Below are 25,476 nucleotides of genomic sequence, written 5' to 3'. Positions count from 1 at the left end.
TCAAGGATAATGCCAAGGTTTTCTGTCCTGAGCACCCGGCGGGATGGGGGGGCCATTCTCTGAGATGGCCATTTTCATTGCAGCAGAAATGAAATTTGAGGGGGTGGTGGAAGTCAGGAGTTCAATCTGTGATGTATTAAATTGAATCCATCTGTTAAATGGTCTAATGGAGATGTCAAAAATGAAGCTGGAGTTCGAAGGGGAGGTGTTGGCTAAAGATATAAATTTGAGGGTCATCATCCCATTAAAGCCGCAGGATGGAATGAGAGCACTGAGGAAGTGGGAGTGAAAAGAAAAGTGGTCTAGGAACTAAGACCTGGGCCCTCGAATGTTTAAAAATGGGGATGTTAAGGAGAAACCAGCAAAAGAGATTGAGGAAAAGTGGCAGAGAAGTACAAAGAAAACAACAGAAAAAGAGTGACAGCCCCAATGTCGATTGAAAAAAAAAATGCTACTGAGGGCTTGAATTAAAGATGAGAATCACCCATGACACATGGTCACCAAGGACTGTGACAAGCACAGTCTCAGTGAAGTGGAGCACTTGGGTGGGTGTTCTCCTGGGAAGCCCTCCTGACCCTCCTGATTGGTGGGACCCCTGCCACATGCTCCATGGCACCTGTATGTCTATCAAAGCACACACAGTTCACCATAATTGCTGCAAAGATGTGCCTGTAGGGTTCCCTGTATATCATGAATGGCCAGTACATATATGAATATGCTCAAATGTGTCAATAAAAAAGAGAGGATATATTGATGGAAGGAGATCCCAGGGAAAGCCAAAGGGTGGATAAAGAACACAGGATGTGCTCTAGAGAGGAGCAGGCAGGCTTTTCCTCTTAGCCTGGAGGGGATGAGGAGAAGGTGAAGATGCAGAGCAGAGGATGCTGGGGGGCCTCCATGGCCTTGGTCTTCTCAGTCAGATAGAAAACAAAGTCTTCCAAAGAGAATAAAGGAGGTAGGGTGGGAATCATTACTTGGGAAGAAGGGTGAAGTGTGAACCAGGCACTGTGGGAAATGGAGAAGAGGTGAATTAGAAAGGAATAGAATCATTGCTCATTAGAGAGAGGCACTGGTTGAGGTGAAACTGGTGTAGATTTGCAGTGGGACCATTTGCCTGGCTCTACAATTTACTCCACCAAAGACTGGCGCCACCAGAGCAAAGGTGGGAAAGGCCAAAGGCGTGTGTATCCGCGGAAGCAGAAGGGCTCATGAGAGAGGTAGATAGACCACAGACCAAGCCCTCAAAGGAGCTGGAATCATGACTGAGAGGCCAAACATGGGATCAATAATGGGCAGGCAGATAGCTGAGCCCCAAGGTGGCCCTGCGGTCATGGGAACAGAGAGAGGTAGACAAGATTAAGGTCAAAATGAGGATAATGAAACATTTTTGGTAACAGTAAGAACATGTAAACATCAGAAAACGTGTCATAAAAGGACTTTTCTGATTCTAAGATCTTGAAAGGGAATAGTTTAAGTGATGATCAGGTTTGGCTATGAATGCTGAACACCCAAAATAACAAAGGATGGAAGCAAAACAAAAACAAGCAAACAAACCAGAAGCTTCCTTTTCTCCCACATAAAAGTCCACAGCTAGGTGGTCCAGGCATGGCTTTCCATAGGGTCAAGAACCCGATTTCTTCTTTGTGGCTGTCTGGCTGGCTTGGCTTTCATTCCAGCATGCCATCACCCACATTAGCATCTCATCGACCTCCCAGCCAGTAGGAAGGAGGAAAGACAAACCTCTCCATATAAGAACACCCATCACTTTCACCTGCATCTCATTGACCAGCCTTATGCCTATGGCCTCACAGCTCCAAGGGGGTCTGGGAAATGCAGTTTTTCTTCTGGGAAGCCATGTGCTCAGCTGATAACCAAAAGGCAGGGTAGAAGACACTGGTGGAAAACTCTGAACCTCTGCCTCACCACACACCTTGAAAGCCGCAGTGAACGGAGTTTGTGAACATTCCTAGAGCCAGGAAGATGGAAATCTTGGGAGGCCTTAGCATTGGAAGCACATTACCTTGGAGTTTGACATTCCCGAGGATGAAAGCAGGAGGAGGTGAGGAAAATACGATTGTTAGCCTAGTTCTAAAAATTTCCACTAGGTTTGTGGAGAAGACATGAATGTGGAGAGGAGAGCGTGGTGAAAGGAGATGGCTTTGAGAGAGAAGCAGGGAAGGATGGTGGAGGAGCTGGGGTTTGGGGGCAACATGGAGAATGAGGCTGAGAAGGTGACCCCACCCTCTCAGTTCTGGAGGTTGAAGGGGAGGGATGGCTTCACGGGAAAGCTGGCCTTCAGATGTACAAGGAGGGATAAAAAGGCAGACTCCCAGGGCAAGGTTAAGGAGGAAGGAGACTGTTTATAGAGTAGCTGGAGGGCTGGCGGGCTTGGGTGGAGGAGCTAAAACAGTAATGGGGATACAGGAAGGAGGCTGCCCCAAGAGACCATTTTCACTATCAGAAGGCATTGGAGGGCAGGGACGGGAAAGGGGCAAGTACCCAAGTTCTAGGCCAAAGCTCTAAGTGTGAAACTGGAACAGCAAAAGCCACTTCTTAAAAAATGTAAGTTTTTGTGAGTACAAAGTGGTATATATATTTATGGGGCACATGAGCTGTTTTGGAAGAGGCATGCGATGCGAAATAAGCTCATCATGGGGATTGGGGTGTCCATCCCCTCTAGCATTTCTTGTTTGAGTTACCAATGCCACTTTTTGGAGGAAAAAAAAGTACTAAATAAAAAATTCGAATATTTTGTTAACAAAAGGAATCTGCTTTAAGGAAAATTATAAAGCACGTCACCAAAGATAAAAGAAGTTCTGTTATTCAGGCTCCTACATCTTATACTAAAAAGAAAGGTCACAGGATACAGAATATTTTCAACTCAGGGGAGTAGAGCAAAGCACCATTTGCTAAATGGTCAAATTAGGCAGAGCCTCCAGTGACACTACACTTGACCAGGCTCTGTCTTCAATGCCTGCTTCTCTGTTGTGTTTTCCTGCCATTCAGTGTAAAGATAGTAAGACTTTCTTGCTGTCACATAGTTTTATTACAAGAACCTGTTTTTAACCTATCTAAAGTAGAAACTTCTGTTGTTCATATAAATCAGAAGAATTAGTAAACATATTTTAGGTAGTTCTGAAAAAGATTCATAAAAGGTGATTAGTGTAACGGATACTAAAAATCATGAATTGTGCTTCTGAATTCTATGCTGTATAGCTGAACCTCCATGAATTTTGACATTTTGTACCAAAAAAGCTGTTTGTTCTCCAAAGCATAGAACGCCATCACATCCTTTAGCTTTTGAGATGGTTGATATAATTCAATAATCCCTTCTGCAGAAGTTTGCTTCTAAAGCTTAAATATGACATAAAATTGCCTTTGATAGTTACCAAATTTAAACACAACATGGAACTTTACTTATATTTTAACCTGTTGACATTTCATCCTCTGCAGACTCTCTTGGCCTTATATGGGCTCACTCACTGAGCTATAAATCCTCGTGGTTTGTCTTGGAATTAGAAGACCGATACCACCCCATCCCAGGGGGAATGCCTGGATGAAAAAGGGGAAAAATTAAGACAACTAGGAAATGCTGAAACAGCCTTTGTTCCTGGAAGATGCTGTTCTGGTCCAGTTTTTGTTTTTGTTTTTTTTTTCTCTCCAAGACGGAGTCACGCTCTGTTGCCCAGGCTGGAGTGCAGTGGCGCAATCTTGGCTCACTGCAACCTCCGCCTCACTGCAACCTCTGCCTCCCAGATTCAAGAGATGCTCCTGCTCAGCCTCCACAGTACCTGGCATTACAGGCACGTGCCACCATGCCCGGCTAATTTTTGTATTCTTAGTAGAGATGGGGTTTCACCATGTTGTCCAGGCTGGTCTCGAACTCTTGACCTCGTGATCCGCCCACCTTGGCTTCCCAAAGTGCTGGGATTACAGGTGTGAGCCACCACACCCAGCCCCAGGTCCAGTTTCAAGTACTGTACACTTAAGTGTGAAAGGAAAATAAATCTTGGGGCCCCCAAATCACTAACCTGAAGGGAAAAGTCAAGCTGGGAACTGCTTAGGGCAAACCTGCCTCCCATTTTATTCAAAGTCACCCCTCTGCTCACTGAGATAAGTGCATATCTGATTGCCTCCTTTGGAGAGGCTCATCAGAAACTCAAAAGAATGCAACCATTTGTCTCTTATATACCTGTGACCTGGAAGCCCCCTCCTTGCTTTCAGTTGTCCTGCCTTCACCTCAAGTTGTCCCACATTTCCAGAACTAACCAATGTACATCTTACACATATTGACTGATGTCTCATGTCTCCCTAAAATGTATAAAACCACCACATTCTACCCTCACCATTTGCTGGTTCCAGAAAAAATGAAATCTTTACCCTAGTGTCTAATAGAAAAGAAGTTAAAATGTAGGCACCTATTTAAAATGTCAAAATTGAAAAGCCAGAGGGGTTATCTGTATTTGAACTGGTGTCCTGTTGGATCTGCAGTCCAATACTCCCCCCCCGGGCTATACTGTATCCTGCTATTGTGTGGGTTAGTTAATATCTTTGACTTTTATAGTCATACCCAGATTACCAGGAACCTATGAGTTGCCACTTCAAAACAGAAGCTCATAGGAGCTGCCAGACCCGCCTGAGTGAAAACTCACTGACCTTGTGCATAACAAGAGGCAGTCTCTCCTCCTCAGGTACCCCGGATCCTGTGTCTTCCCTGCCTTGAGTCCCTGGGTTGGGGCAGCAGCCTGGAAAAGCACTGCTAGAATGACCTTCAGAGTCAACCTCTAGTGCCTGTCATGGTGGGCACCTACAAAAGAAACTCCATGTAACTGAGGTGTCTTTTCTAACACACTTAATGACAGAGTTGCGTCTGGCTCTCCTGGCCCAGTATTCCATTCAGGGCACTTTCAACACAACTGCAATCTAGGACAAAAGATGATTCTTCCAGCTCTACTTCAGTTAATATACATGGAGAATGATGGAGAAGGAGCAACTCCAAGAAATAGTGAGAAGGTGGTAGCTGAGTAGATTTTGGAATCCCCAAAAGCCTTAAAAAGACCAGTGTTAACCTAGTTTCAAGGACCAAAAAATGTAGGAGAACAACCCCACTTGACTCTTTCATTGTTTTTTAAGCGGCAGGGTATTCTGCTGTCACCCAGGCTGGAGTGCAGTGAAACAATCATAGCTCACTGCAGCCTCCAACTCTTGGGCTCAAGCAATCCTCCCGCCTCAGCCTCTCAACTAACTGGGACCACAGGTGTGTGCCACCATACCCAGTTAATACTTTTTATTTTTATTTTTTTGTAGAGCAGACGTCTCACTATGTTGCCCAGGCTGGTCTGAAACTCGGGGCCTCAAGCGATCCTCCTGCCTTGGCCTCCCAAAGCTCTGGGATGAGCCACTGCGTCCAGCCTCCCACGTGACCTTTCTGATGGCAAGCAGAGCCCTGTCCCTCTTAGAAGGAACACGTGGAGTAACACTTGGGTTAGCTCGTTTTCACCTCTTCAGTTGTGCCAAGGCCCCGCCTCTTCTCTTGTCACAGGAGCTGGTAAACTGTCCCTTCCTGTGAACTGTCTTTTCCTTCTACTGGAATTTTCTCCTTTACCCACAGGCCTTTTGCCTTGTAGCCCTGGCAACCTTCTCAGAAGGCAGCAAAGCCAGCCACTCCTCTCCACTTCTGGTCCGAGGACCTGGGAAACACTGAATTCCACAGTGATTTCTATGATGTTAAATTCCTTCAAGGGACGCACAGATGGTCACTTAAGTCCAGACCGCACTTTGCCCCACTGCTCACATCCTCCAGGACACACCATGGGACACACCATGAAAGCACTAGTTCCCCTAGGGGCCATATTGCCATGGAGATAACACCTCTGTCTCCTCAAACAGGAATAAGGCCCTTTTCCAAGGTAATCCGGGAGTAGCTCTTCCAGGCAACGTGGCAGGGACTTGCCAACACACTGTTGTCTTGATAATAGAGGTAAATTATCATGCAGGGTGACCCGCAAAAAGGCCACAGTGAGAGAGGAAGCAGTGGTCTTCTACTGGGTCCCGTATCAAGTGGTGAAAGGAAGGCTGGACTCAGGGACATTTGCAGAATGATCTACTCCAATCTCCTCACTTTACATGTGAGGCAAGGGCTGACTGACTTGCCCAAGGATCTTGACTGGTTAATGACAGAACTGACAGGTCTCCTGATTCCCAGTTCCCCCTACAATCTCCGTGGTGCACGTGTCCCAGCCTAGACAAGGCTTGGGTATGTTTGATGTCCCTGCTGGCTTTTTTTTTTTTTTAATCCAGGACATTACAGTGAAGCTAAGGAAGCTTCAGAGTGCCTTTCCTGCACCAGCTCTGTGCCTCCTTCTAAATTTGTAATTTTATGAGGCTTTTTCTTAATAATGTTCTTCCTGATTACACAAGCTGCAGACCCATAAAACACGAGTCCACCCCTAGGACAGGAGATGTGTTACTTGAGAGGGGAAGGAATCACGTGGAAGAGCTGAAGGGAAAAAAAAAAAACACGAAAAACCTGGGGCAGGTCCAGGGACATTCTCCTACAGCTCACGGGGTGAGTAGGGTGATTTTACCCTTTGTCGGATTTACTCCAAAAGACAAAATGATGCCAAGGGCTCCAGGCAGGAAATCTCTAAACCCCCTCATTTGAGGGACAATCGCCCAGAGATGAGAGGCATCAGAGAATAGCTAGGTTGTGACTGCGACCCAAAGAAGCAAGTCGGACGCAGGAGCATCGGCAACACTATGAGTGACGTCTTCCCCCACACGACTCCTGGGGCAATTCCATTTTTATACACTGAACGTACAGCCCACGCTGATGAAGAGAAACTAGGGGAGAATGTTCAGATTCCGGTCCCTAGGCCTGGCAAGCCCCATAGACCCCGCATCACATGTCGCAGGTTCCCCAGCTGGAAAGAGCCCCACTCAGCCCAGGAATCTGAAAGGCAATGCGCCTCTGTAACCACGTGGGGGCCCCCGTCCAAGGCGCCCTCCATCCCCAGCCTCTTAAGGACTTTTAAATGTTTATTTTTCTCTCCTTGTTTAAAAATACTATCCTTGTTATTGAAAAATAAAAACATGAATTGGAAAAATAAAATGCGTAAAAACGGCCTGTGCTCTATTAAAGAAAACTACTTAGTCTATGTTGACATTTGCATGCTTCCAAACTTTCAAAACTATAGATACACATATACACGGTATATAATGCTACATATGATGTCATATACTGTTTTAAAGTGTTAATTTTAAAACAAAGACAGGATCGTTCTGGACAGGCTTTTTCTCTTAAAATATCATGAACATCTGTCCATACCAAGTTCTTCCCCAAAATAATGTTCAATGATGGTATTGCGTTCCATTGCTCATGCCATTAAAAAATATTTACCGTAATAAACACATGGTAGAAAATGCTAAGTGACATCTACTGGTATATTCCTATTGTTCGAAGTATTTATTCCACTTCAAACACAGATGGGGATGAGTTACAGCTGCCCCCCGAAAACAGCCCAAACCTCCAGGCCCAGGACCTCGGGCGGCAGAAGTGCCTGTTCGGCCGCGCCGGGGCCCAGCTGGGCGAGGGGGCCACACTGCCCGCGGTCACCGGGGAGGGCCCTGCCTGGAAGCCCCTGCTCGCCCGCGGGCGCGGCCAGGCGGGTCTTATGAGGGGGACTCTTTTGGTAACCGAGTCCCTCGGCCTGGGTCGCGGGGCCAGCGCAGTGACTGCGCGCGCACACTCGGCAGTCGGGGAAGGGGCGAGGGGTCGGCCAGGGGTCGCGGGGTCAGCTCCGGGGCGCGGGCCAGGCGGGGTCGCGCCTGCAGTTCGCCTCCGGAGCTGCAGGTGGGGCTGTGCGGCTGCCTGCCTCCAGGAAGCCTCATGTGCCTTCGTTGGCCGCGCCGGCTCCCAGGATACAGTGCGGACCGGCCGGGCGCTAAAGGCGTTGACGCAACTGCGGGCGGCGCCGGGCAGGGGCAGTCAGGGAGCAGCGGCGGCAGAGACAGGGCTGGGCGGGCGCCGCCTGCGGAGAGCACTGGGAGGCGGGCCCTGCGTGGGGTCGCGCGCAGCAGCGGCGACGACTTTATCTGGGCCGCGGGGGACAGCGCAGGGCCATGGAGGAGGCGGCCGCAGCTCCGGTAAGGGCGACCAGCGCGCGCACGAACTCGCGGCCTGGATTCCCCGGGCGACCCGGGCCCGGCACACGGGGGCTGCGGGAGCCGAGCCGTACTACCGCGCCTGGGGCTCCGGGGAACAGGGCCGCGCGGTCTGCCGGGGCCTACTGCGCTTGCCAGCCGGGCCCCGCACTCCGGGCCGAGCCCGAGCGCTGGCGGAACGGTTGTCCCCGCCCCGGGCCGCCCCACGCCAAGTTCCTTGGCCCCTCCGGGGCTTCCTGCCCCCGCCCCAGCCACTGAACCCTACATCTGCGTCCCCCCACCCTAGGCTCTTTTCTCTGCTTGGCGCTCGGCCTGTGGGTCCCTCCCCCAGCTCCCCCCAGCGGCTTAGTGGTACCTGGGAGTTGTGAGGCTTAGAATCCGCGTATACCGACACCCCTTACGTGCCCAGCTCCCCAGGGTCGGCGCGGAAGGGAATATAGAGCCAGGTACTGCACCAAGCCCTGTTGAGGCCTTAGTCTGTCCTTCTGTCCTCACAGCAAGCCTGTGGGATGGGTACTGGTGTTATCTCTGTCATGCAAAAGAAAAGCCTGGGGCTTAGAGAAGTTAACTTGTCCAGGCTTGCACACCTGGAAGTGTGAAAAGACACACAGTGGCTGTGTGTTCAAGGACCAAGCAGACAGGTACGCGGGCAATAATTGTGCAAAATAGGAAGGGGTGAGTGTTGGCGCCCAGGTGGAAGCTTGCGGTGGGCTCCGGGGGAAGGAGTGTCAGGGGGCCTCTTGGTACCGCTGTCCACCCCTCCTGGCCTGATGCTCTGCGCCTCTGTGATTTGAGCCGGGCTTTTAGGGACGGCTAGGATTTCCCGCCCAGCTAGACCGGTGGTGCTTTCAGGGAGGGAGGAGTGCCTGGGCAAAGGCGCAGAGAGACGGGACAGTGCAGGGTGTGTGCAGGCACAGAAAGGAGTCTATGAGCCTGGAGAAGATGGTTTTGGTTTGGAGGCAGTGGGAAAGGAGTCTGCAGAGAGCTACTAGGAAGGGGCTTGCATGCCAGGACTTCATCCTGCAGGTGGGCGGCCAGTGAGGGATCGGGCTCCTCTTACCATCAGCTCCTCTCAAGCAAAGAGTTTCGGCTTCCCGGCAGGAGTCCAAGGACAGCCCCACATATTCCAGCCACTTGTCAGTAAGAAGCTGGGCTGGAGTGAGCAGCGCACAGTCGACACCTCCCACCACATAGTGTGAAGGCCTTACACAGGGTTTCCTGGCCCCATCAGAATTGTGAGAAAACCATGTACTTTATTATCCATGAGTAAAAGACTAATATTTTCTTAATAAAGTAGTTTATGCAGAGGTCCCTTTCATGCCACACAAAGACTGTAATAATGCACGTGGAGGATGGGTAGGATTTCAGTGGATGGGGAGCTGGTGACCAGTTGAAAGGAAGCTTCTGGAGTAAACTCTTGGCGTCTGGGATCACGTGGCAGGGATTGATCTAAGAAAGGAGAGGTGAGGGAACAGTGGCCTTAGGTGGAGGGTGGACTCAAACCCAGAACCAAGCGGGCCCACCCAGGTACTTGTAGGACCACCTACTTCTTGAGAGCAAGACTCGCCATCCACATTGGGGTTTTCGCCTAGAAACAGTTCAGCTTGTCCAGAACCTCCCAGCCTTGAAGACCTTTTAGAGTCCTACCTTCTTTGGGTCCTGTTTCCCTCCAAACAGCCAGACAGGCCCTTGAGTACTGTCCTGGACAAGTTTTTTTCTGCTTCTGCTCAAACTCTCCTTTTGTCTCTATTTTTTGAGGTATCTATTCACATTGTAGTTCTCAGTGACTTTTCCTGAGTGAATCCACACTGGTTTCTAGTAGCCACTTCTTCATTTTGCAAACAATCACCAACCTTTTGTTGAGGAATTATTTTGCAGAATGTTGTAAGGAGGCGTCGATCCTTGGGCATGGATACCAGGAGCTTCTCTCTGCCCTATAGGTCCCACATTCAGATGTGGGTGGCTCAAATAGTCCAGCTTCCCACCCAAGGCAAAATGTGCTCATTCTTCCTTGTCCCCAGCTGCCAGTCACTGATACACCATGTGAATGTTTCCAAGGACAGGGAAGCCCCTCATCTCGAATTAAGATGGTTTTTGCCCATATATAAGTGTAAGTTTGTGGCATATGTCCATTTTTCTCACCAGACTGTATGTCACCACTCCTAGTACAACTACAAAAATGATTGAAGCCATCATTTTTACCTTGAGGAGGTGGGAATTGGGAAAGAGAAAGAATCTTGTAGGGCTCATGCAGTGTCAAAAAACTCTGGACTGATGGAGATTTGCAGTCATGGGGATTTTAGCTTGTGGGGAGGGGCAGATGGGAAGGGGACAAAATGAGACTGTCCTGGGGGAAGAGGAACTGGCCATTAGATTTTTATGTTTATTAAAAGGGGACATAAGAAGCTTTAAAAAAAAAATGAGCAGTACTCTTGTTTGTGCCGTTTCAGTGAACGAGCTGTGGTGTTTTTTTTTTTTTTTTTTTTTTGCTGCGTCATCGTCAATAGACAGTTCCTGTGTAATCATGAGGGGAGGTGCAGGCTGGGCTCTAGTAAATCTGCAGTTTACCATTTCCCCACTAAAATACTGAGCAATGCTAAGTCACTGTTTACGTAGCAAAATTGCACTGAGTGCCAGGCATGTGTCAAGGACCGTGGTGTGAAAAGGTGCAATACCATGTTCAGGGAGCCCACAGTGTAGGCGTGGGTAGGAAATTACTGTGTAGGGTGATAAGCACCGTGATAAGGGTCTGCATTGTGCTGCAGAGGCCTGGAGTAAAGGCACCCACCCAGACATAGACCTAACATACCCAAGCAGGTGATTGCCAATCTGAGATCTGGCATGTGGTATAGGATAGCCCCACTTGTCCACACATATGGACTCCCAGCCCAATTCCCCCGTGCCTAGGGAGAGAGGGGCTCAATGAAGACAGTGGATGGAATGAGTGATGCCAGTTTCTCTTTTGTTTCTGAAAGATTTCTCCGTGGACGATGGCAGCCACAATTCAGGCCATGAAGAGGAAGATTGAATCGCAGGCTGCTCACCTGCTTTACCTAGAAGGTCAAACTGGGATGGCCGAGAAGAAGCTGGCTGATTGCAAGAAGACAGCCGTGGAGTTCGGGAACCAGCTGGAGGGCAAGTGGGCCGTGCTAGGAACCCTGCTGCAGGAGTACAGGCTGCTGCAGAGGCGGCTGGAGAACGTGGAGAACCTGCTGCGCAACAGGAACTTCTGGATCCTGCGGCTGCCCCTGGGCAGCAAGGGGGAGTCCCCTAAGGTAGCCCTGGGGCGCCCTGGGATTGGGGAGGCCGCGGGCCAAGCCTGTGAGCGTGTGGGTGAGCGAGTGTGACGCTCGTGGTTTCAGGTGCCTATGACATTTGATGATGTGGCTGTGTAGTTCTCTGAGCAAGTGTGGGGCAAGCTGGAGGACTGGCCGAAGGAGCTCTGCAAGCACGTGATGAGGGGCAACTGCGAGATGCTGGTCTCTTTGGGTAAGGCCTGACACTCATTATTGGATTTTGGAAGTCCGTGTACTTCTCTCTCCACGTGGTTGTTTTCATGACAGTGATATGTAAATCACCAGAAGCGTTGACCTTGAGAGTTGTTACCTCCTGTGAAAGATGAGCCCTGGGTGATGGAGTTAAAAGCTCCCTTCGCCCTGTGTGCAGGGCCCCAGAATGCCAAGTTGGGAAAGGTGGTGGCTTCTCTCCTACACAGGTCCAGGGTATGGACCTTTCTATTGGTGCTTACTTGGAGCGGGGAGGACCCCTTCTGTTCTCAGATCCAGTAAGTAATTGACTCACATTTGAGAAAGACTCTTTCTAATTCAGCCTTCTTCTACAGATACGTGTGGCCCTTACGGCAACATGCTTTGAGGTCAGTGGAGAACATGGGCCAGTGGTGCTGCTTGCAGCTGACATTTTCTTCATGCCTGAAAACTTTACTTCCTCATTTTCTTGGGCTACTGCTGCTCTCCTTGTTTGATCCTGCCCAGGAAGGGCCTGGACTCTTGTTTCTTCCCGGGCTGATTCCCTCTTCCTGATGGTTTCTGTGTGATCCTGGAGCCAAGGGCAGTGAGACCTGTTAGAGAGGGCAGGAGCAGGTGCAGACGTGAGGTTATGTTTCATCAGCACAAGTGCACTGCTGTTTAATGTGCACGCTCTGTGGCAGTTTGTTCATCCCGGCACTGTGGACATTTGGGACCAGGTGATTCTGTGTGTCGGGGGCATCCTCTGCATCGTAGGATGTTGAGCAGCAGCCCTGGCCTCTCAGGGCATCTCCAGATGCCAGTCACCTCTCCCCCAGCCCTGAGCACGACAACCAGAATTGTCTCCAGACTTTGCCAAATGTCCCCGGGGAGCAAAATTGCCTGTGGTTGAGAGCTGCTCTCAGGAGACAATCAGGAGATTTCGTTTCTAGACCATTGTTGGTTTTCAGGGCTGACTGTCCTCAGCTCTGACTGGAACGTGACAAAAACTAACCTTCTGTCTTTCCTCAGACTACGCCATCTCCAAGTCCGAGGTCCTCTCCCAGATTGAACAAGGGAAGGAGCCCTGCAACTGGCGCCGCCCTGACCCCAAGATTCCAGGTGTTCCTGTGGACCCCAGTCCAGGTAAGGGCTGGGAGAAGGTCAGGGAGGCATCAGGTATTGTGTGGGAAACAGAGATGGAAAGGCCAGGAAGGGTGTGATCTTTCCAGAGAGAGTCGAGGAGAAACATGAAACTTACAGGTTTTATGTCTTGAATTTTTATAGTTGAGTTTTAATCTCTAACTTAGTCAGCTAATGCTCCAGAAACGAACACTTTCTATCAGGGAAACAGGTGACAAACCTATTCTTTTAGGAAGAGACAAAGGCAGGGCACAGGTTGAGGGGAGGGAGAGGAGGACACTGAGAGGGAAGGCAGGAGCATAGTGGACCCTTGAACAACACAGGGGCCAGGGGCGCCAGCCCCCAGTCCCATGCAGCTGAAGATCTACGTCTAACTTTTGACTCTCCAAAAAGTTAACGGATAGTCTCCTATTGACCAGAAGCCTTGATACTATGAACAGGGAATATCACATATTTTGTATGCTCTATATGTTATGTATTGTATACTTACAGTAAGCTAGAGAAAAAATGTTATTGGGAAAATCATAAGGAAAAGAAAATATATTTATTACTCATTAAGTGGAAGTGGGTCATCATAAAGGTCATCCTCCTCACTGTCATCTTCAGATTGAGTAGACTGAGGAGGAAGAGGAGGGGTTGGTCTAGCTGTCTCGGGGTGACAGAGGCAGAAGGAAATTCACTTATAAGTGGCCCTGCATAGTTCAAACCCATGTTGTTCAAGGGGCAGCTGTGTATTGAAAGCAAAGTTAATTCAAAGCTTTGCAAAGAGTCAGTCTTGCTTCCGAGAACCAGTGTCTATTTATTTATTCATTTATTTATTTTTGAGACGGAATCTTGCTCTGTCACCCAGGCTGGAGTGCAGTGGCACGATCTCAACTCACTGGCAACCTCCGCCTCCTGGGTTCAAGCATTTCTCCTGCCTCAGCTTCCCGAGTAGCTGGGATTACGGGTACCTGCCATCGTGCCCAGCTAATTTTTGTATTTTTGTAGAGACAGGGTTTCACCCCCGATGTTAGCCAGGCAGGTCTTGAACTCCTGACCTTAGGCCATCTGCCCGCCTCGGCCACCCAAAGTGCTGGGATTGCAGATATGAGCCACCGCGTCCAAACTCAACCTTAATTTAAGCCAGTAGCAGTTGTAGAACATAAACCCATTGGTCAGCCTTATGGTTCAGTATGATTAGAGGCACACATTTATTTAAGGTGAATCTGGTTACCAGATATCAGCGTCTCAGATTTCCCTGGAGCCAGTCAGCACCTTTGAAAGTTAAGGGAAGGACAGATGGACACAGGAGAAAAACCACATTTCTGAATTGGAGACCTGCTGGTCATTTGACCACAGAGACCACATCTCTGCAAGGCTCGACCCCTGATTCCTCCAGAAGACCGGCCCTTGACTGTCCCACCTGCTTTGGTTTTCCCTTTCGTCTGACACTGAGAAAGGTGGTGTTCCGCAGAGGCCCTCTTGTGCGCCACTTGTGTGAAATTAAATGCATCCCGCATGTCCGTCATCTCATCTCAGTCAGGTTTGCACTTCCCTAAGGGCAGAAGCATGTTCCAGGCTGGCCGCTTTGCCAGTCGTCATCGGGACATTGACAGTTTAGTTCTACAGATGCATTTTTGAGAATCTTCTAGGTATCAAGGACAGTGCTAAGCGCTAGAGGACGTAAAGATGGCCGAGGACAGATACTTGGGGGCTGGAAAAGAGGGTTACAACCCATGCGCGTCCAGCTTCTTAGCCTGGGTGGGAGGTTCTGGGTGGGTGGGTTTCGTTGTATTTACACCATATGTGGAGGCTTCTCTCACTTCCACGGCATCATTCAATGAGTGAAGAGGGGCTGGAAATATGTTGGTTGCTGGTAAGACCCTGTAACACTCTCTAGCTGCACCGTATGATGTTCAGCAGCATCCGTGGCCTCTACCCACCAGTAGACAAGATGAGTAGACACAAACTCCACTGTCTGTCCTGAGCCTGTCGGCAGGGATCCTGTGTTATCCCTGTCCTGTTTTTCCAAGGAGCCGGGAATCATGGCTCATCCCTTGCCACATTTGGCCTGACCCATCCCCTTGTGAGACCTCACCTTCCCTTCTCCTCACCTCCTGCACATCCCTCCACTGAGCCTTGTGGGACTTAGGGCTCAGCAGACCCGCCAGGTCCTGAGTGTTCCCTGCTCAGACTGAGCTCCAGGGGACTGCAGCCCTCTTGAGTGCTTGTCATCCTCTTCCCTGCCTCCATCTGAGCCCAGGCCCACCAGGGACAGGGTCCCCGCCTCTCATGATTGTGCCTCTGCCAGCCTCACTCCCTCTGTAGAGACCCTGCCTTTGGGTCTCAGGCCTCGTCTTTTTTGCTGTTTCTGCAGACCTTCCCTCTCTTCTCATCACTCTTCCGGCCCTCAGTCTTGGCCATGGCAGCCTTCTTGTGGATGGTCCTGTGCCCCCTCCACCCATCCCATGGCCATCCATGACTGTGATGACAGTGACTGCACCACAACCACCATCTCCATCTCCAGCACACCACTCCCCAACCGCCTCCTGCTGTCCCTTCAATTCCCTCTCTGGTGTCCTGATTCCAGCAGTTTCCAGTCTTTCAAGACCTGCAAGCCATCGATCTTGTTGCCTTTTCACTGCCCTCTCTCATCATTTCCCTCCATGCCCACCATTGTGGTCTCCCTTTGCACACAGCCCCAGTGCCCTTGCCCTTGTTTTGTTCATTGTATCCACCTGGTGAAATCCATCAGTGTTCTGTACCTGCAGCCAAACAGCTGCACGTGGTGCAGAGAACCAGGTAAGCTGGCTGCTGGTGTCACGTGACATCCACGCCCAGCGACTTCAGTGGGCGCTCTGCCACGCAGTCACACTGTGTTTCCCTAGCCTAGGGGCCGGCCAACTGTGGCTGAGGGCCAAATTTAGCTCATCTGTTTCTGTATGGCCCACAGCTGAGATTGGTTTTATATTTTTAACCCCCTTTTTTTTAATTAAAGAGAAATACACCACTCACTTGCACAGCTCTCCCCATGCCATCTGCCTGCACCTGTGCCCCCTTCTCTGCCTTCAGTCCTGTGACTGCTAAACTGTGGACTCTCCAGCCAAAGCCCCACTTCCACCTGGTGCTACATCCCACCCCATGCCAGCTTCTCAAGGGCAACACAGTCAATCCTACCTTGACCTCTACCCCTACAGCCACGGCCTGCTTCTCTGCTCTGCTTCGTGGCAGAGCCCCTTGGGTACATCTGTGCTTGCTGTCTCTTGCCTCTTCCCTCCCACTCTTTTACCCCTTCCGCCAAAACCTCTCCAGCCTCGGTTACCAGGGCCCTCCGTGGTGTTGAATGGTCTGTCTTCTTACTTGGCCTGTTCGTAACACTTGCCATGTTGCTCGCTTTCCTGTCACCTGCCACCCACCTTCACTGCTCTTTCTTCGCTGGTTCCTGTTGCCCTGTGGAGCCTCTCAGCCCTAGAGCGCCCTTGGTTCTCACACCCCCTCTCTACTTGCATTTCCTCACTCCCATCGTCTCCCAGGGTCTTGGGGCCACACATACCATCTAGGAATGTGTGCCTCAAACCTGGGTTTTTGCCCCAAATTCCGCATATCTAGCTGCTTGGCCTGTATCTCCACCTCAGTGTCTCATAAACTCCCCCCAAACATTCCCAGCGCTGAGCTCCTGTCTTCTCTGAATAGCCTGCTCCTCCCACGTTCTCCCCAACCCAGTAAATGGCAGCTCCATCCTTCCATGTGCAAGCAAAACCCCAGGAGTCCTCTCTGACCTCCTCCTCCACATCCCCATCCACTCCACCAGAAACCCTACTGGCCCTCCCTGCCAGGTTTGCCCAGAGTCTGTCCACGCCTCGTCCCCTCCACTCTGACACCCAGGCTTATCGTCTCTTGCTGAGGTTGTTGCCAGCCCCTGCCCTGATCCCCCAGAGTCTCGTCTCAGCCCAGCAGAGTAATCCCTTTTAGACGCAAATCCTGGCTTTCCATCTGACCCGCGCTATTGGCTCACCTCCTCCACTTTTCTCTCACTCTGCCCAGCTGCACCATCCCTGGTGGTGTCCCCTCCACCCTGTGCCAGGACCTTCGCAGTGCCCTCTTCTGGGAGTGCTCCTCAGGCAGGTCCCACCTGCAGGCCTTTCCTGTCATCGGCACTGCAGCCCCTCCCCAGCCAGGACTCCGGGCCTACTTTCCTGCTTTGGGTCTTCCGTGTCAGACAGCGTCACATAATATATATATTTCCTATTTATAGATTTCATCGTATGTCAGGTCTACCTCATTAGAATGTCAGTTTCAAAGTACAAAGACTTTTTCACTGTTTTCTTCATATATTCATTCTAGGCACCTGGAATATTGCTGAGCATAGAGTAGGAATTCAGTAACTATTTGCTGAATGTATGCTATGCTTTGTAATTCAAAACGTGTATGTGTGTATGTGTGTGTGCGAAATAATGGATTTTTGATACCATTTAGGTCTCCCAGACTTCCCTAGGGCAGCCGCTTGTCTTGAATTGTCTGTTTATCCTTTCTATCCACATTTTTTTTTTTTTTTTGAGCCGGAGTCTCTCTTTGTCGCCCAGGCTAGAGTGCAGTGGCACGATCTTGGCTCACGCCAACCTCCGCCTCCCAGGTTCAAGCAATCCTCCTGCCTCAGCCTCTGGAGTACCTGAGACTACAGGCGCATGCCACCAAGCCTGGCTAATTTTTTGTATTTTTATTAGAGACAGGGTTTCACCATGTTAGCCAGGATGGTCTTGATCTCATAACCTCGTGATCCACCTGCCTCGGCCTCCCCAAAGTGCTGGATTACAGGCGTGAGCCACCGTGGTCCCCCTCTATCCACATTTTAAAATGTCTACTGTGTGCATTGGTAGTTGTGAACAATATATGGATTTTTGTGTTTTGAAACATTACATAGATGTCATTATATTTATCACTCATTATTCTGTATTTCAGACCTATCCATGTTGATACATGTAGATCAAGTTCATTCCTTTTAACAGATGCTTAATATTCCAGAAGGAACTATATTGTAACTTATTTTCCATTCCTCCACTGATTGGCACTTAAGCTTTTTTTGATTTTTCACACTCACAAGCGACACCGTAGTGATCATTCTTGGGCCTGTCTCTTTGTGCCCCTGTTGGGATGCTACTCCAGAAAACAGACCCAGCGGTGGCCTCACCATATCATAGGCTTGCTTGATTTTGTCTCTGCCATTGCCATATTGCTGTCCCCAGAAGTACCCCAGTGCCACCAGGTGCGCCTAGCAGCAGCTAGCTATGAAGAACCTGTTTCTTTATGTCTACCCAGTTTCTATAATTACATTTCTGCCAACCTGATGGGGAGAGATCCTTGTCTTAATTCAGGATACTGGAGGCCTGAGCTTCAGAGCTCAAATAGCCTTCGTGCCTGGTCCTGGCTCTGCCAATTGTGCTGATCTAATGGTTTGGGGCTAGCATGGGGCTGGGTCCCCTCTGTTAAGGTGTCTCCCTTTTAAAGGGAAGGACTAGTAAGTGAGGAGAGGGAAGAAGAGAAGACAGTCGAAAAATGTAGGCCAGGGCCCAAAGTAACCCCACTGTGCAGAGGGTGAAAGTGAAGTGGAGAGAGAGTATGGGATGTAGGTAAGAGAAGATAAAACTAAAGTAGGAGAGAAGGAGAGAGGAAGCTTCCAGCTCTAAACAGCAGTTCTCCAAATTGTTGCCCCACACAGGGACTGAGGAGGAGGCTGCAGGATTCTAGGCAGGAAAGATTTCTAGAAGTCCTCTGATACGTCCATAGGGAAGGACAGGGTAAGTTCAAAGCCAGATAGAGGTCTGTCTGAAGGAGGTCAGTTGCCAGTGGTTCACTGAAAATGATGAGAAATTACAATGTCTATTAGATCCTTGGGCGTGGGAACATAGGTGAAACAGTGTCAATCAGGAAAGTCTAAACAGTTGAGAGGGCACATTTTGGGGGCAGAGCATCTGGCTGCATATCTAGTACCTAGTTCAAGATGGTGTCACTTGTTGGCCCTTCCTTTCACTCTGCCCACGTGTTTGCAGTCACTCCGTCCTGTGTCATGTCCCAGTGACCACAGATTTCTCTGATTCTCCACTTCTCCACTTTTCCATGGATTGGATCCTGTCTTCTGGTCACTACTTTTATCTGACACATTGTGGGATTCAGGGAATGGAGGAGAAGAGGAAAGAAGAGGAAAGGAAAAGGCAGTTCAACTCCTGCCTCAGAGTGTTCAGTGCAAAGAGGCCCTTTATCATGAATGTGGATTCTAGTCATGACTTGGTCATTAATCAGGTGTGTTTTGTTTGGGCATGATTTTAAATACTGTCATTTTTTCTAGATCTATACCATGTAAGGGAACACATTAAACCAGTGTTTCCAAACCGTGAGTCAGAATGGTGCAGGGAGTCGGTTAGAAGCACACATGTCCCTAGGTCCTTTCCCAGAGAGTGTGGCTTAGGAGTCCTCAAGTGGGGCTCAAGAACTTTTGCTTTTACCCAGCTCTGCCCAGCCCAGCCTCATCTTTAAAGGGTCTGTTGAGCAACCAGTTCTTTGAGTCCCTCTGTTCTAGGTGAGTCTGAAGGATGTTCTGGCTGCAAACCGCAGTGATTTTAATGTCCCTGCCTTCAGTCACACACTGGAGAAGGAAGGATGCTGGTTGTAAGTAGAGCTGGCAGGCAGGTGTGGAGTAGGAAGGGGGTATATCGTGACGAAGCAAGTACATATCTCATAATGGTGACAGTCAGGGTGTGGCCATACAGGTTTATAGTTCTTATTGGAGACAGGCAATTACATGGGGGTATAGCTCAGGGGTAGAGCATTTGACTGCAAATCAAGAGGTCCCTGATTCAAATCCAGGTGCCCCCTTCCTGTTTTCTTTTGTTGGGGTGATCAGACCCAACACCAGGTCATGGGGGTGACGAAGTCCAGCAGAGTCAAAGGAATGAGAAAAAGACAGTTTGAAAGAGAAAGTGGGACCAGAGGGCCATGGCGAGTCTGGAGGCTGCAAAGGCCCCAAGCTCTGGGAGCACACGCTATTTATTGGTGCTCAAACGGGGTGAGGATGTGGGGATTGAAAGGAAATGGTGTATCAAGTGAATGAGAAACATTAGCATAGTGGGAGTGCTAGAAGCAAGGAGCCAGCAAGTCTAGCCAGACATGCAAGCCCTGCCTCAGCTTCTCTCCCAACATCTTTTCACTCACTGATCATGATAGGATGTTCTACTCTTAGCTGTTCTTCAACACACATGGATTCATTCTGCAAAGCAGGAGAGAGAGGAAGCAGGTCAGGTCTTCACTAGAAAACCTCGCCTGACACCGGAAGCTCTAGAGAAGACCAGTTTCTTGAAGGCTAAGTCAGTGCTCACAGGTCTGGGGAGAACTCTTTTTTTCTTGCACATTTCAAGCCTGATTTGGGGAATTCACAATTGTGTAAGTCTTGGTGGAAGACAGGATCCTGTCTCTGGTTAAGGAAAAATCGAGGTCAGATGTGTCCTCCCTCTGAATGTTGGTGTGTGAATGAGGGTTCCTCAGAAAAAACAGAACCAATAGGGGCTGTATGTGTGTGTGTGTGTGTGTGCACATAGAGATTTTAAGGAATTGGATCATGCCATTGTGGGAGCTCGCAAGTCTGATGTCTGCAGGGCATGGCAGCAACCTGGAGACGCAGGGAAGAGTTGAGGTTGCAGCTCGAGCCTGAAGACAGCATGGAGGTAAAGTTTCTTTCTTAGAAGACAGCAGACATTTCCTCATAAGGTTTTCATCTGATCGGATGAGGCCCACCCACATTTTGGAGGCTAATCTGCTTTACTCAAAGTCTATAGATTGAATGTTAATCACATCTAAAAGATACTTTCACAGCAGCATCCAGATTGCTATGGACAAACGCCTGGCCACCATGGCCTAGCCAAGTTCACACATTTAAGGAAAAAAAAATTTTTTTTAAGACAAACAGGGTCTCCCTCTGTCACCCAAGCTGGAGTGTCGTGGCGTGGTCTCAACTCACTGCAGTCTCCATCTCCTGGGCTCACAGCCTCCTGAGTAGCTGGGACCACAGGTGCGCACCACCACGCCCAGCTAATTTTTGTATTTTTTGTAGAGATGGGGTTTCGCCATGTTGTCTAGGTTGGTCTCAGTCTTCTGACCTCAAGTGATCCACATGCCTCAGCCTACCAAACTGCTGGAATTACAGGCGTGAGCCACTGTGCGTAGCTGACACATAAAACTAACCAGCACAATTGGTAATGGCTTCAGTTTGGCCAACTATATTCTCCTTAATAAGACTGTGAATGTTGAATAAATCCTGCATAGAGGTAGGGTTAATTTGGAATTCATTCTGGAGATGGCAGAGCTCTGGCAATGGCAGTAGGGCCAGAGGCTGCAGCCAGCATCTGTTGTGGTGGCAGTGGCTGCTCCCAAGCCAGGGTGGGCTGAGGTCCTGCCTGGTTTTTTTGTTTGTTTGTTTGTTTTGAGACAGAGTCTCGCTCTCTTGCCCATGATGGAGTGCAGCAGCACAATCTTGGCTCACTGTAACCTCTGCTTCTGGGGTTCAAGCGATGCTCCTGCCTCAGCCTCCCGAGTAGTTGGGACTACAGACACCCACCACCACACCCAGCTAATTTTTCCATTTTTAGTAGAGACGGGGTTTCGCCACCTTGGCCAGGCTGGTCTGAAACACCTGACCTCGTGATCCGCCCTCATCTGCCTCAAAGTGCTGGGATTACAGGCGTGAGCCACTGCACCCAGCCGGTCCTGCCTATTTGACGAGCCTGGCTCTGCAGGCTTCCCTAAGGTGCGTGAGCTTCTTGCCATCCTGTGAGCAATTGCCCCCGTGTCTACAGTAACCTTAGATGACGTCTTCTTTAATCAAAGTGCCCTTGCTGGTACCAGGGATGTGTAACAAGTGATTACAGAAACGTGAAGGGAATGTGAATTGGAAATCTGGCCTCATTAAACTTGAAGGTAATGATAATCTAGGTAGTTTATGGGGATAGAAATCCAGAAGCCTATATCAGACTGTAGAAAAGTTGAGTAACTTTTGCCTGCAGTTCCATCAGGACCAATTTGTAGTTCTCAGATTATAAGTGGCCTCTGGGCAGGATGGCTGGTCCTACCAGTTTTAAGGCAAATAGCTCACGTGTCACCCTGTATGATGTGTTCTACATGGACAAAAACACAGGCCTTTTTCTGACTGTATAACAAAACTCTCTGATCTCCTGCCACCGAATAAGTGAAACAGCTGAAAATGAGAGCCAGGGCTGATCCCTGTGGCTTGCCAAACTTTGATGTCCATGGAATTGGCAGCTTCCCCCAGTCTCCCAGATGAAAATAGGTCAGTGATTAAGAGGGTAGAACTTCAGGGTAGAACTTCTGGAATTGTAAGATGGATTGATGGGAGCATTTGGAAAACTTGATTTATCCCAAATCACCAACCCTACCTAATCTCCAAGCCTGCCGCTTCTTCCTGCCTGAAAGCCGACCAGCCCAGATGGAAGGGTTTTCACTGCAAGAGATTGGGTTCCCCACCCTCATGGTCTCTTGACCTACAGTGAGAGTAAGATCTCAGTTGAGCCTGGGCACCAGTTACTGGGACGCAAAGACTCAGATACCAAAATCATTTTCAACTGGCTAATGTATGTCAGCAAAAACTTCAAGACCATGTGTGGATACAGATTGTTGGAGTACTTCATAAAGTAGAAAGACTGTAATTTTAAATGAGCCTGAATTTTTTATTAGGAGTGTACCCAGTTAAAATTCTATTTAAGATACCATAGCTAGAGCAGCTGGGATAAAACTGTTTGCTCCATTGGTGGATCTAACCCTGGATTCACAGGAGGCCAATTCTAAATGCATTTGAGATACTAGGAATTTCTTGCTATAATGTAGAAAGAATCCATACGCTTCAGGGGGTAGGTAAGTTAGAGTGGATTTATCACGTGTGACTTAACCTGGCTTGAAAAATACGTAGGTGTGTGGAGCTTCTACATTCGTAAAAAGAGTTCTGGTTGCTGTTGTCTGTGGACAGATGCTGGTGGGAGGGATGATAGTGGAAAGGGAGCTCCTGATTTCAGTGGGGCTGGGAGGATTCTAGGGTGTCAGAGGCCAAGCACTGTGATACTTTACCCCGAAGTGAAGTTTGGGTGTTATTCCGTGGTCTGTGCCACACAGGTCTTGGCTGTGACTCATCAGTGGTAAGGATTTTCGGCCTGAGAATGGGGAGCCCATCGTGGTCCCCTAGACGTGTAGACCTGAACTACCACCATAGCTGGCACCATGGAGGTTCCTGACCTCTGACCCATTCCCCAGGTCTGAATCTGCTCAAAGAACCTGCCTCCCTTGATGATAGGGAAGCCAAGCTTGAGAAAAGGACTCTGCCAAAATATCCAGTCACGGACAGTGAATCCTTCTGCCCGATTTCCCATATTAGGCCCTTCAGCTATTTGCCTGGAAACTACATGGAGGAGTGGGAAATATCCACATAATTTGGGATTATTGGTGGCTCTGCTGCATCTGTGAAGCTTCTGGAGATCCAGTAATTTGGGTAACATCAGAATATCCCAGAAAAGAACACATCCTGCATCTTGCTTTGTTTAGCTACCACCATCAGAGGGGGCTCGAGAGACCACAGTTACTACGCGCAGTGTGTTCCTCTCACCCAAAAGGCTACAGACTGCAAGGTTTTCATCACATAATAATGAGATGAGCCTTAGAGGACTGATCAAAAGGTTCCAATCAGCTTGCCCGTTACCTATTCTTATTTTTATTTACTGATTTTGGAATCTGACTCCATCTTCCTTTCCCTTGCTGGAGCCCATGATCTGTATCTGTCTGCATGGAGGAGAGAGAAGAGGTTGATGGTTTCAGGTCAGTCCTCTGGGAAGTCCCAGCTGACTTCCTCTATCATCTCGCTCCTTGCCCATAGTCTCACAGAGCCTCCCACCATCTTGCTTTTCCCCAGTCCTTGGTCTGGGTAGGCCAGGGTGTGAGTCTGCAGCAGCCCCAGATGGGAAATCCAGAACCTGAGGGCCCAGAGCCAAAGTCCAGGGTGCAGCACACTAAGCTCAGAAATCTAAGCTCATTAGATTTCTCATGCCCATTGAAGGCGGGCATGAGACTGTGGCTGTTTCAGGTTCTCCTGTGCCACAGTGGAAGCTGGGTGCTGTGGAGAATACAGCAGGACTTACAGACATGGCCCAGCCCTCTTCGGTATCACGTGGATGTCCCTGGGGAGATTTTGGACTACTCTGCAAAAGCGCTGGAGTGGTACCCAGAGGGCTGCAGTAGGCAGGGGTCTGTGTCTTACAAACTTTAAAGTCCATAAAATCATTTGAGGACTATTGAGTCTGCACTTCAGAGATGCTGTGCATCAGGGATTAGATAGGCTGTGTCATTTTTCCGCAAGTGGGTGGATTGGGTGGTGCTTATGACCCAGGACCCACTTTGGTGATTAAAAGTAAAACAGGGTAGGGGGCACCTGGATTTGAACCAGGGACCTCTTCATCTCTAGTCAAATTCTCTACCCCTGAGCCATACACCCAGTCATAGGAGGACAGTGTAATTAACACCATTTTCATGTGTCGACACACCAAGACCAAGACCCAGCTCTGCCGGTTTGGATGTCCAGGCCAGTTCTGTTTCTCTGAACTCTGGCCTCCCTCCTGTCACTAATACTTCTTTCTCCATCATTACTTCTGGCTAAGGTCACCCTGGTGGCCTTGTTGACCTTTATAAATGGAGAGACCCTTCAAGTTATCCAGATAATTCTCTTAGTAGCAATTGTTGAGCATCATGTGAGGTGTGCTAGGCTGGGGACAGAACTGTAACTAGGTGACACCACCTTTCCCTGCACTGAAAGGAGACCCAGTGGCTATGTCTGGAGACTTGTATTTGACATAGAATACTGTTCGTGATAATTTGTCAAGTGAAAAGCAAATTTCTTTTGTTAAAAAAAAGATACTCAAAAAATAAGTCTTTTAAAAATGTGGCACATATACACCATGGAATACTATGCAGCCGTAAAAAAGAACGAGATCATGTCCTTTGGAGCAACATGGATGGAGCTGCAGGGCGTTATCCTTAGCAAACTAACACAAGAACAGAAAACCAAATACTGCATGTTCTCACAAGTGGAAGCTAAATGATGAGAACACATGGACACAGAAGGGGAACACTACACACTTGCACTTGAGGGTGACAGGAGAGAAGATCAGAAAAAATACATATGCATAGTACATGGCTGACGAAATAATCTGTACGCCAAATCTCCATGACATGAGTTTACCAATATGACAAACCTGCACGTGTACCCCTGAACCTAAAATAAAGTTAGAAACAAAAAGATTCTCTACAGAGTACCACTTGTAGGAATTTGTCCTTCAAAAATATTCCTATAATTGCATGAAGACACATATATGTGGAGATTCATGGACGGCAGTTTTTAAATTCCTAACAGCAAACACTGGAGACCATCTAAATATCCATTGGCAGGGAATTGGTTAAAACCAGGCTTTGTCTCTTACCCTGGAGGGGTTGAGGAGAAGGTGAAGATGCAGAGAAGCAGAGGATGCTGAGGGGACTGTGTACCTTGGTCTTCTCAGTCAGGTAGAAAACAGGTCATCCAAAGAGAATAAAGGAGGTAGGGTGGGAATCATTACTTGGAAAGAAGGGCAAAGCGTGAACCAGGCACTGTGGGAAATGGAGAAGAGGTGAATTAGAAAGGAAA

General features: G+C 49.0%; 1 protein-coding gene and 1 non-coding gene across 2 annotated transcripts in view; both read left to right on the top strand.

Annotated features, from left to right (window-relative positions):
- The window catches only part of LOC101152909 (uncharacterized), a 158,736-nt gene that overhangs the window by 75,729 nt on the left and 57,531 nt on the right, over positions 1-25,476 (top strand). The window contains 3 exon segments of the mRNA XM_063708838.1: positions 11,139-11,438; positions 11,526-11,652; positions 12,660-12,773. Coding sequence (XP_063564908.1) covers positions 11,139-11,438; positions 11,526-11,652; positions 12,660-12,773 — 541 coding nt within the window.
- TRNAC-GCA (transfer RNA cysteine (anticodon GCA)) lies at positions 19,551-19,622 on the top strand. Its single transcript has one exon. It is a non-coding gene; the product is annotated as a tRNA-Cys (tRNA).

This window comes from Gorilla gorilla, chromosome 6 (genome assembly GCF_029281585.2).
Source record: "Gorilla gorilla gorilla isolate KB3781 chromosome 6, NHGRI_mGorGor1-v2.1_pri, whole genome shotgun sequence".
NCBI classification, from domain to species: Eukaryota; Metazoa; Chordata; class Mammalia; order Primates; family Hominidae; genus Gorilla; species Gorilla gorilla.
Note: the sequence above shows the minus strand (reverse complement) of the source record. Positions and strands in the feature narration are given on the sequence as shown.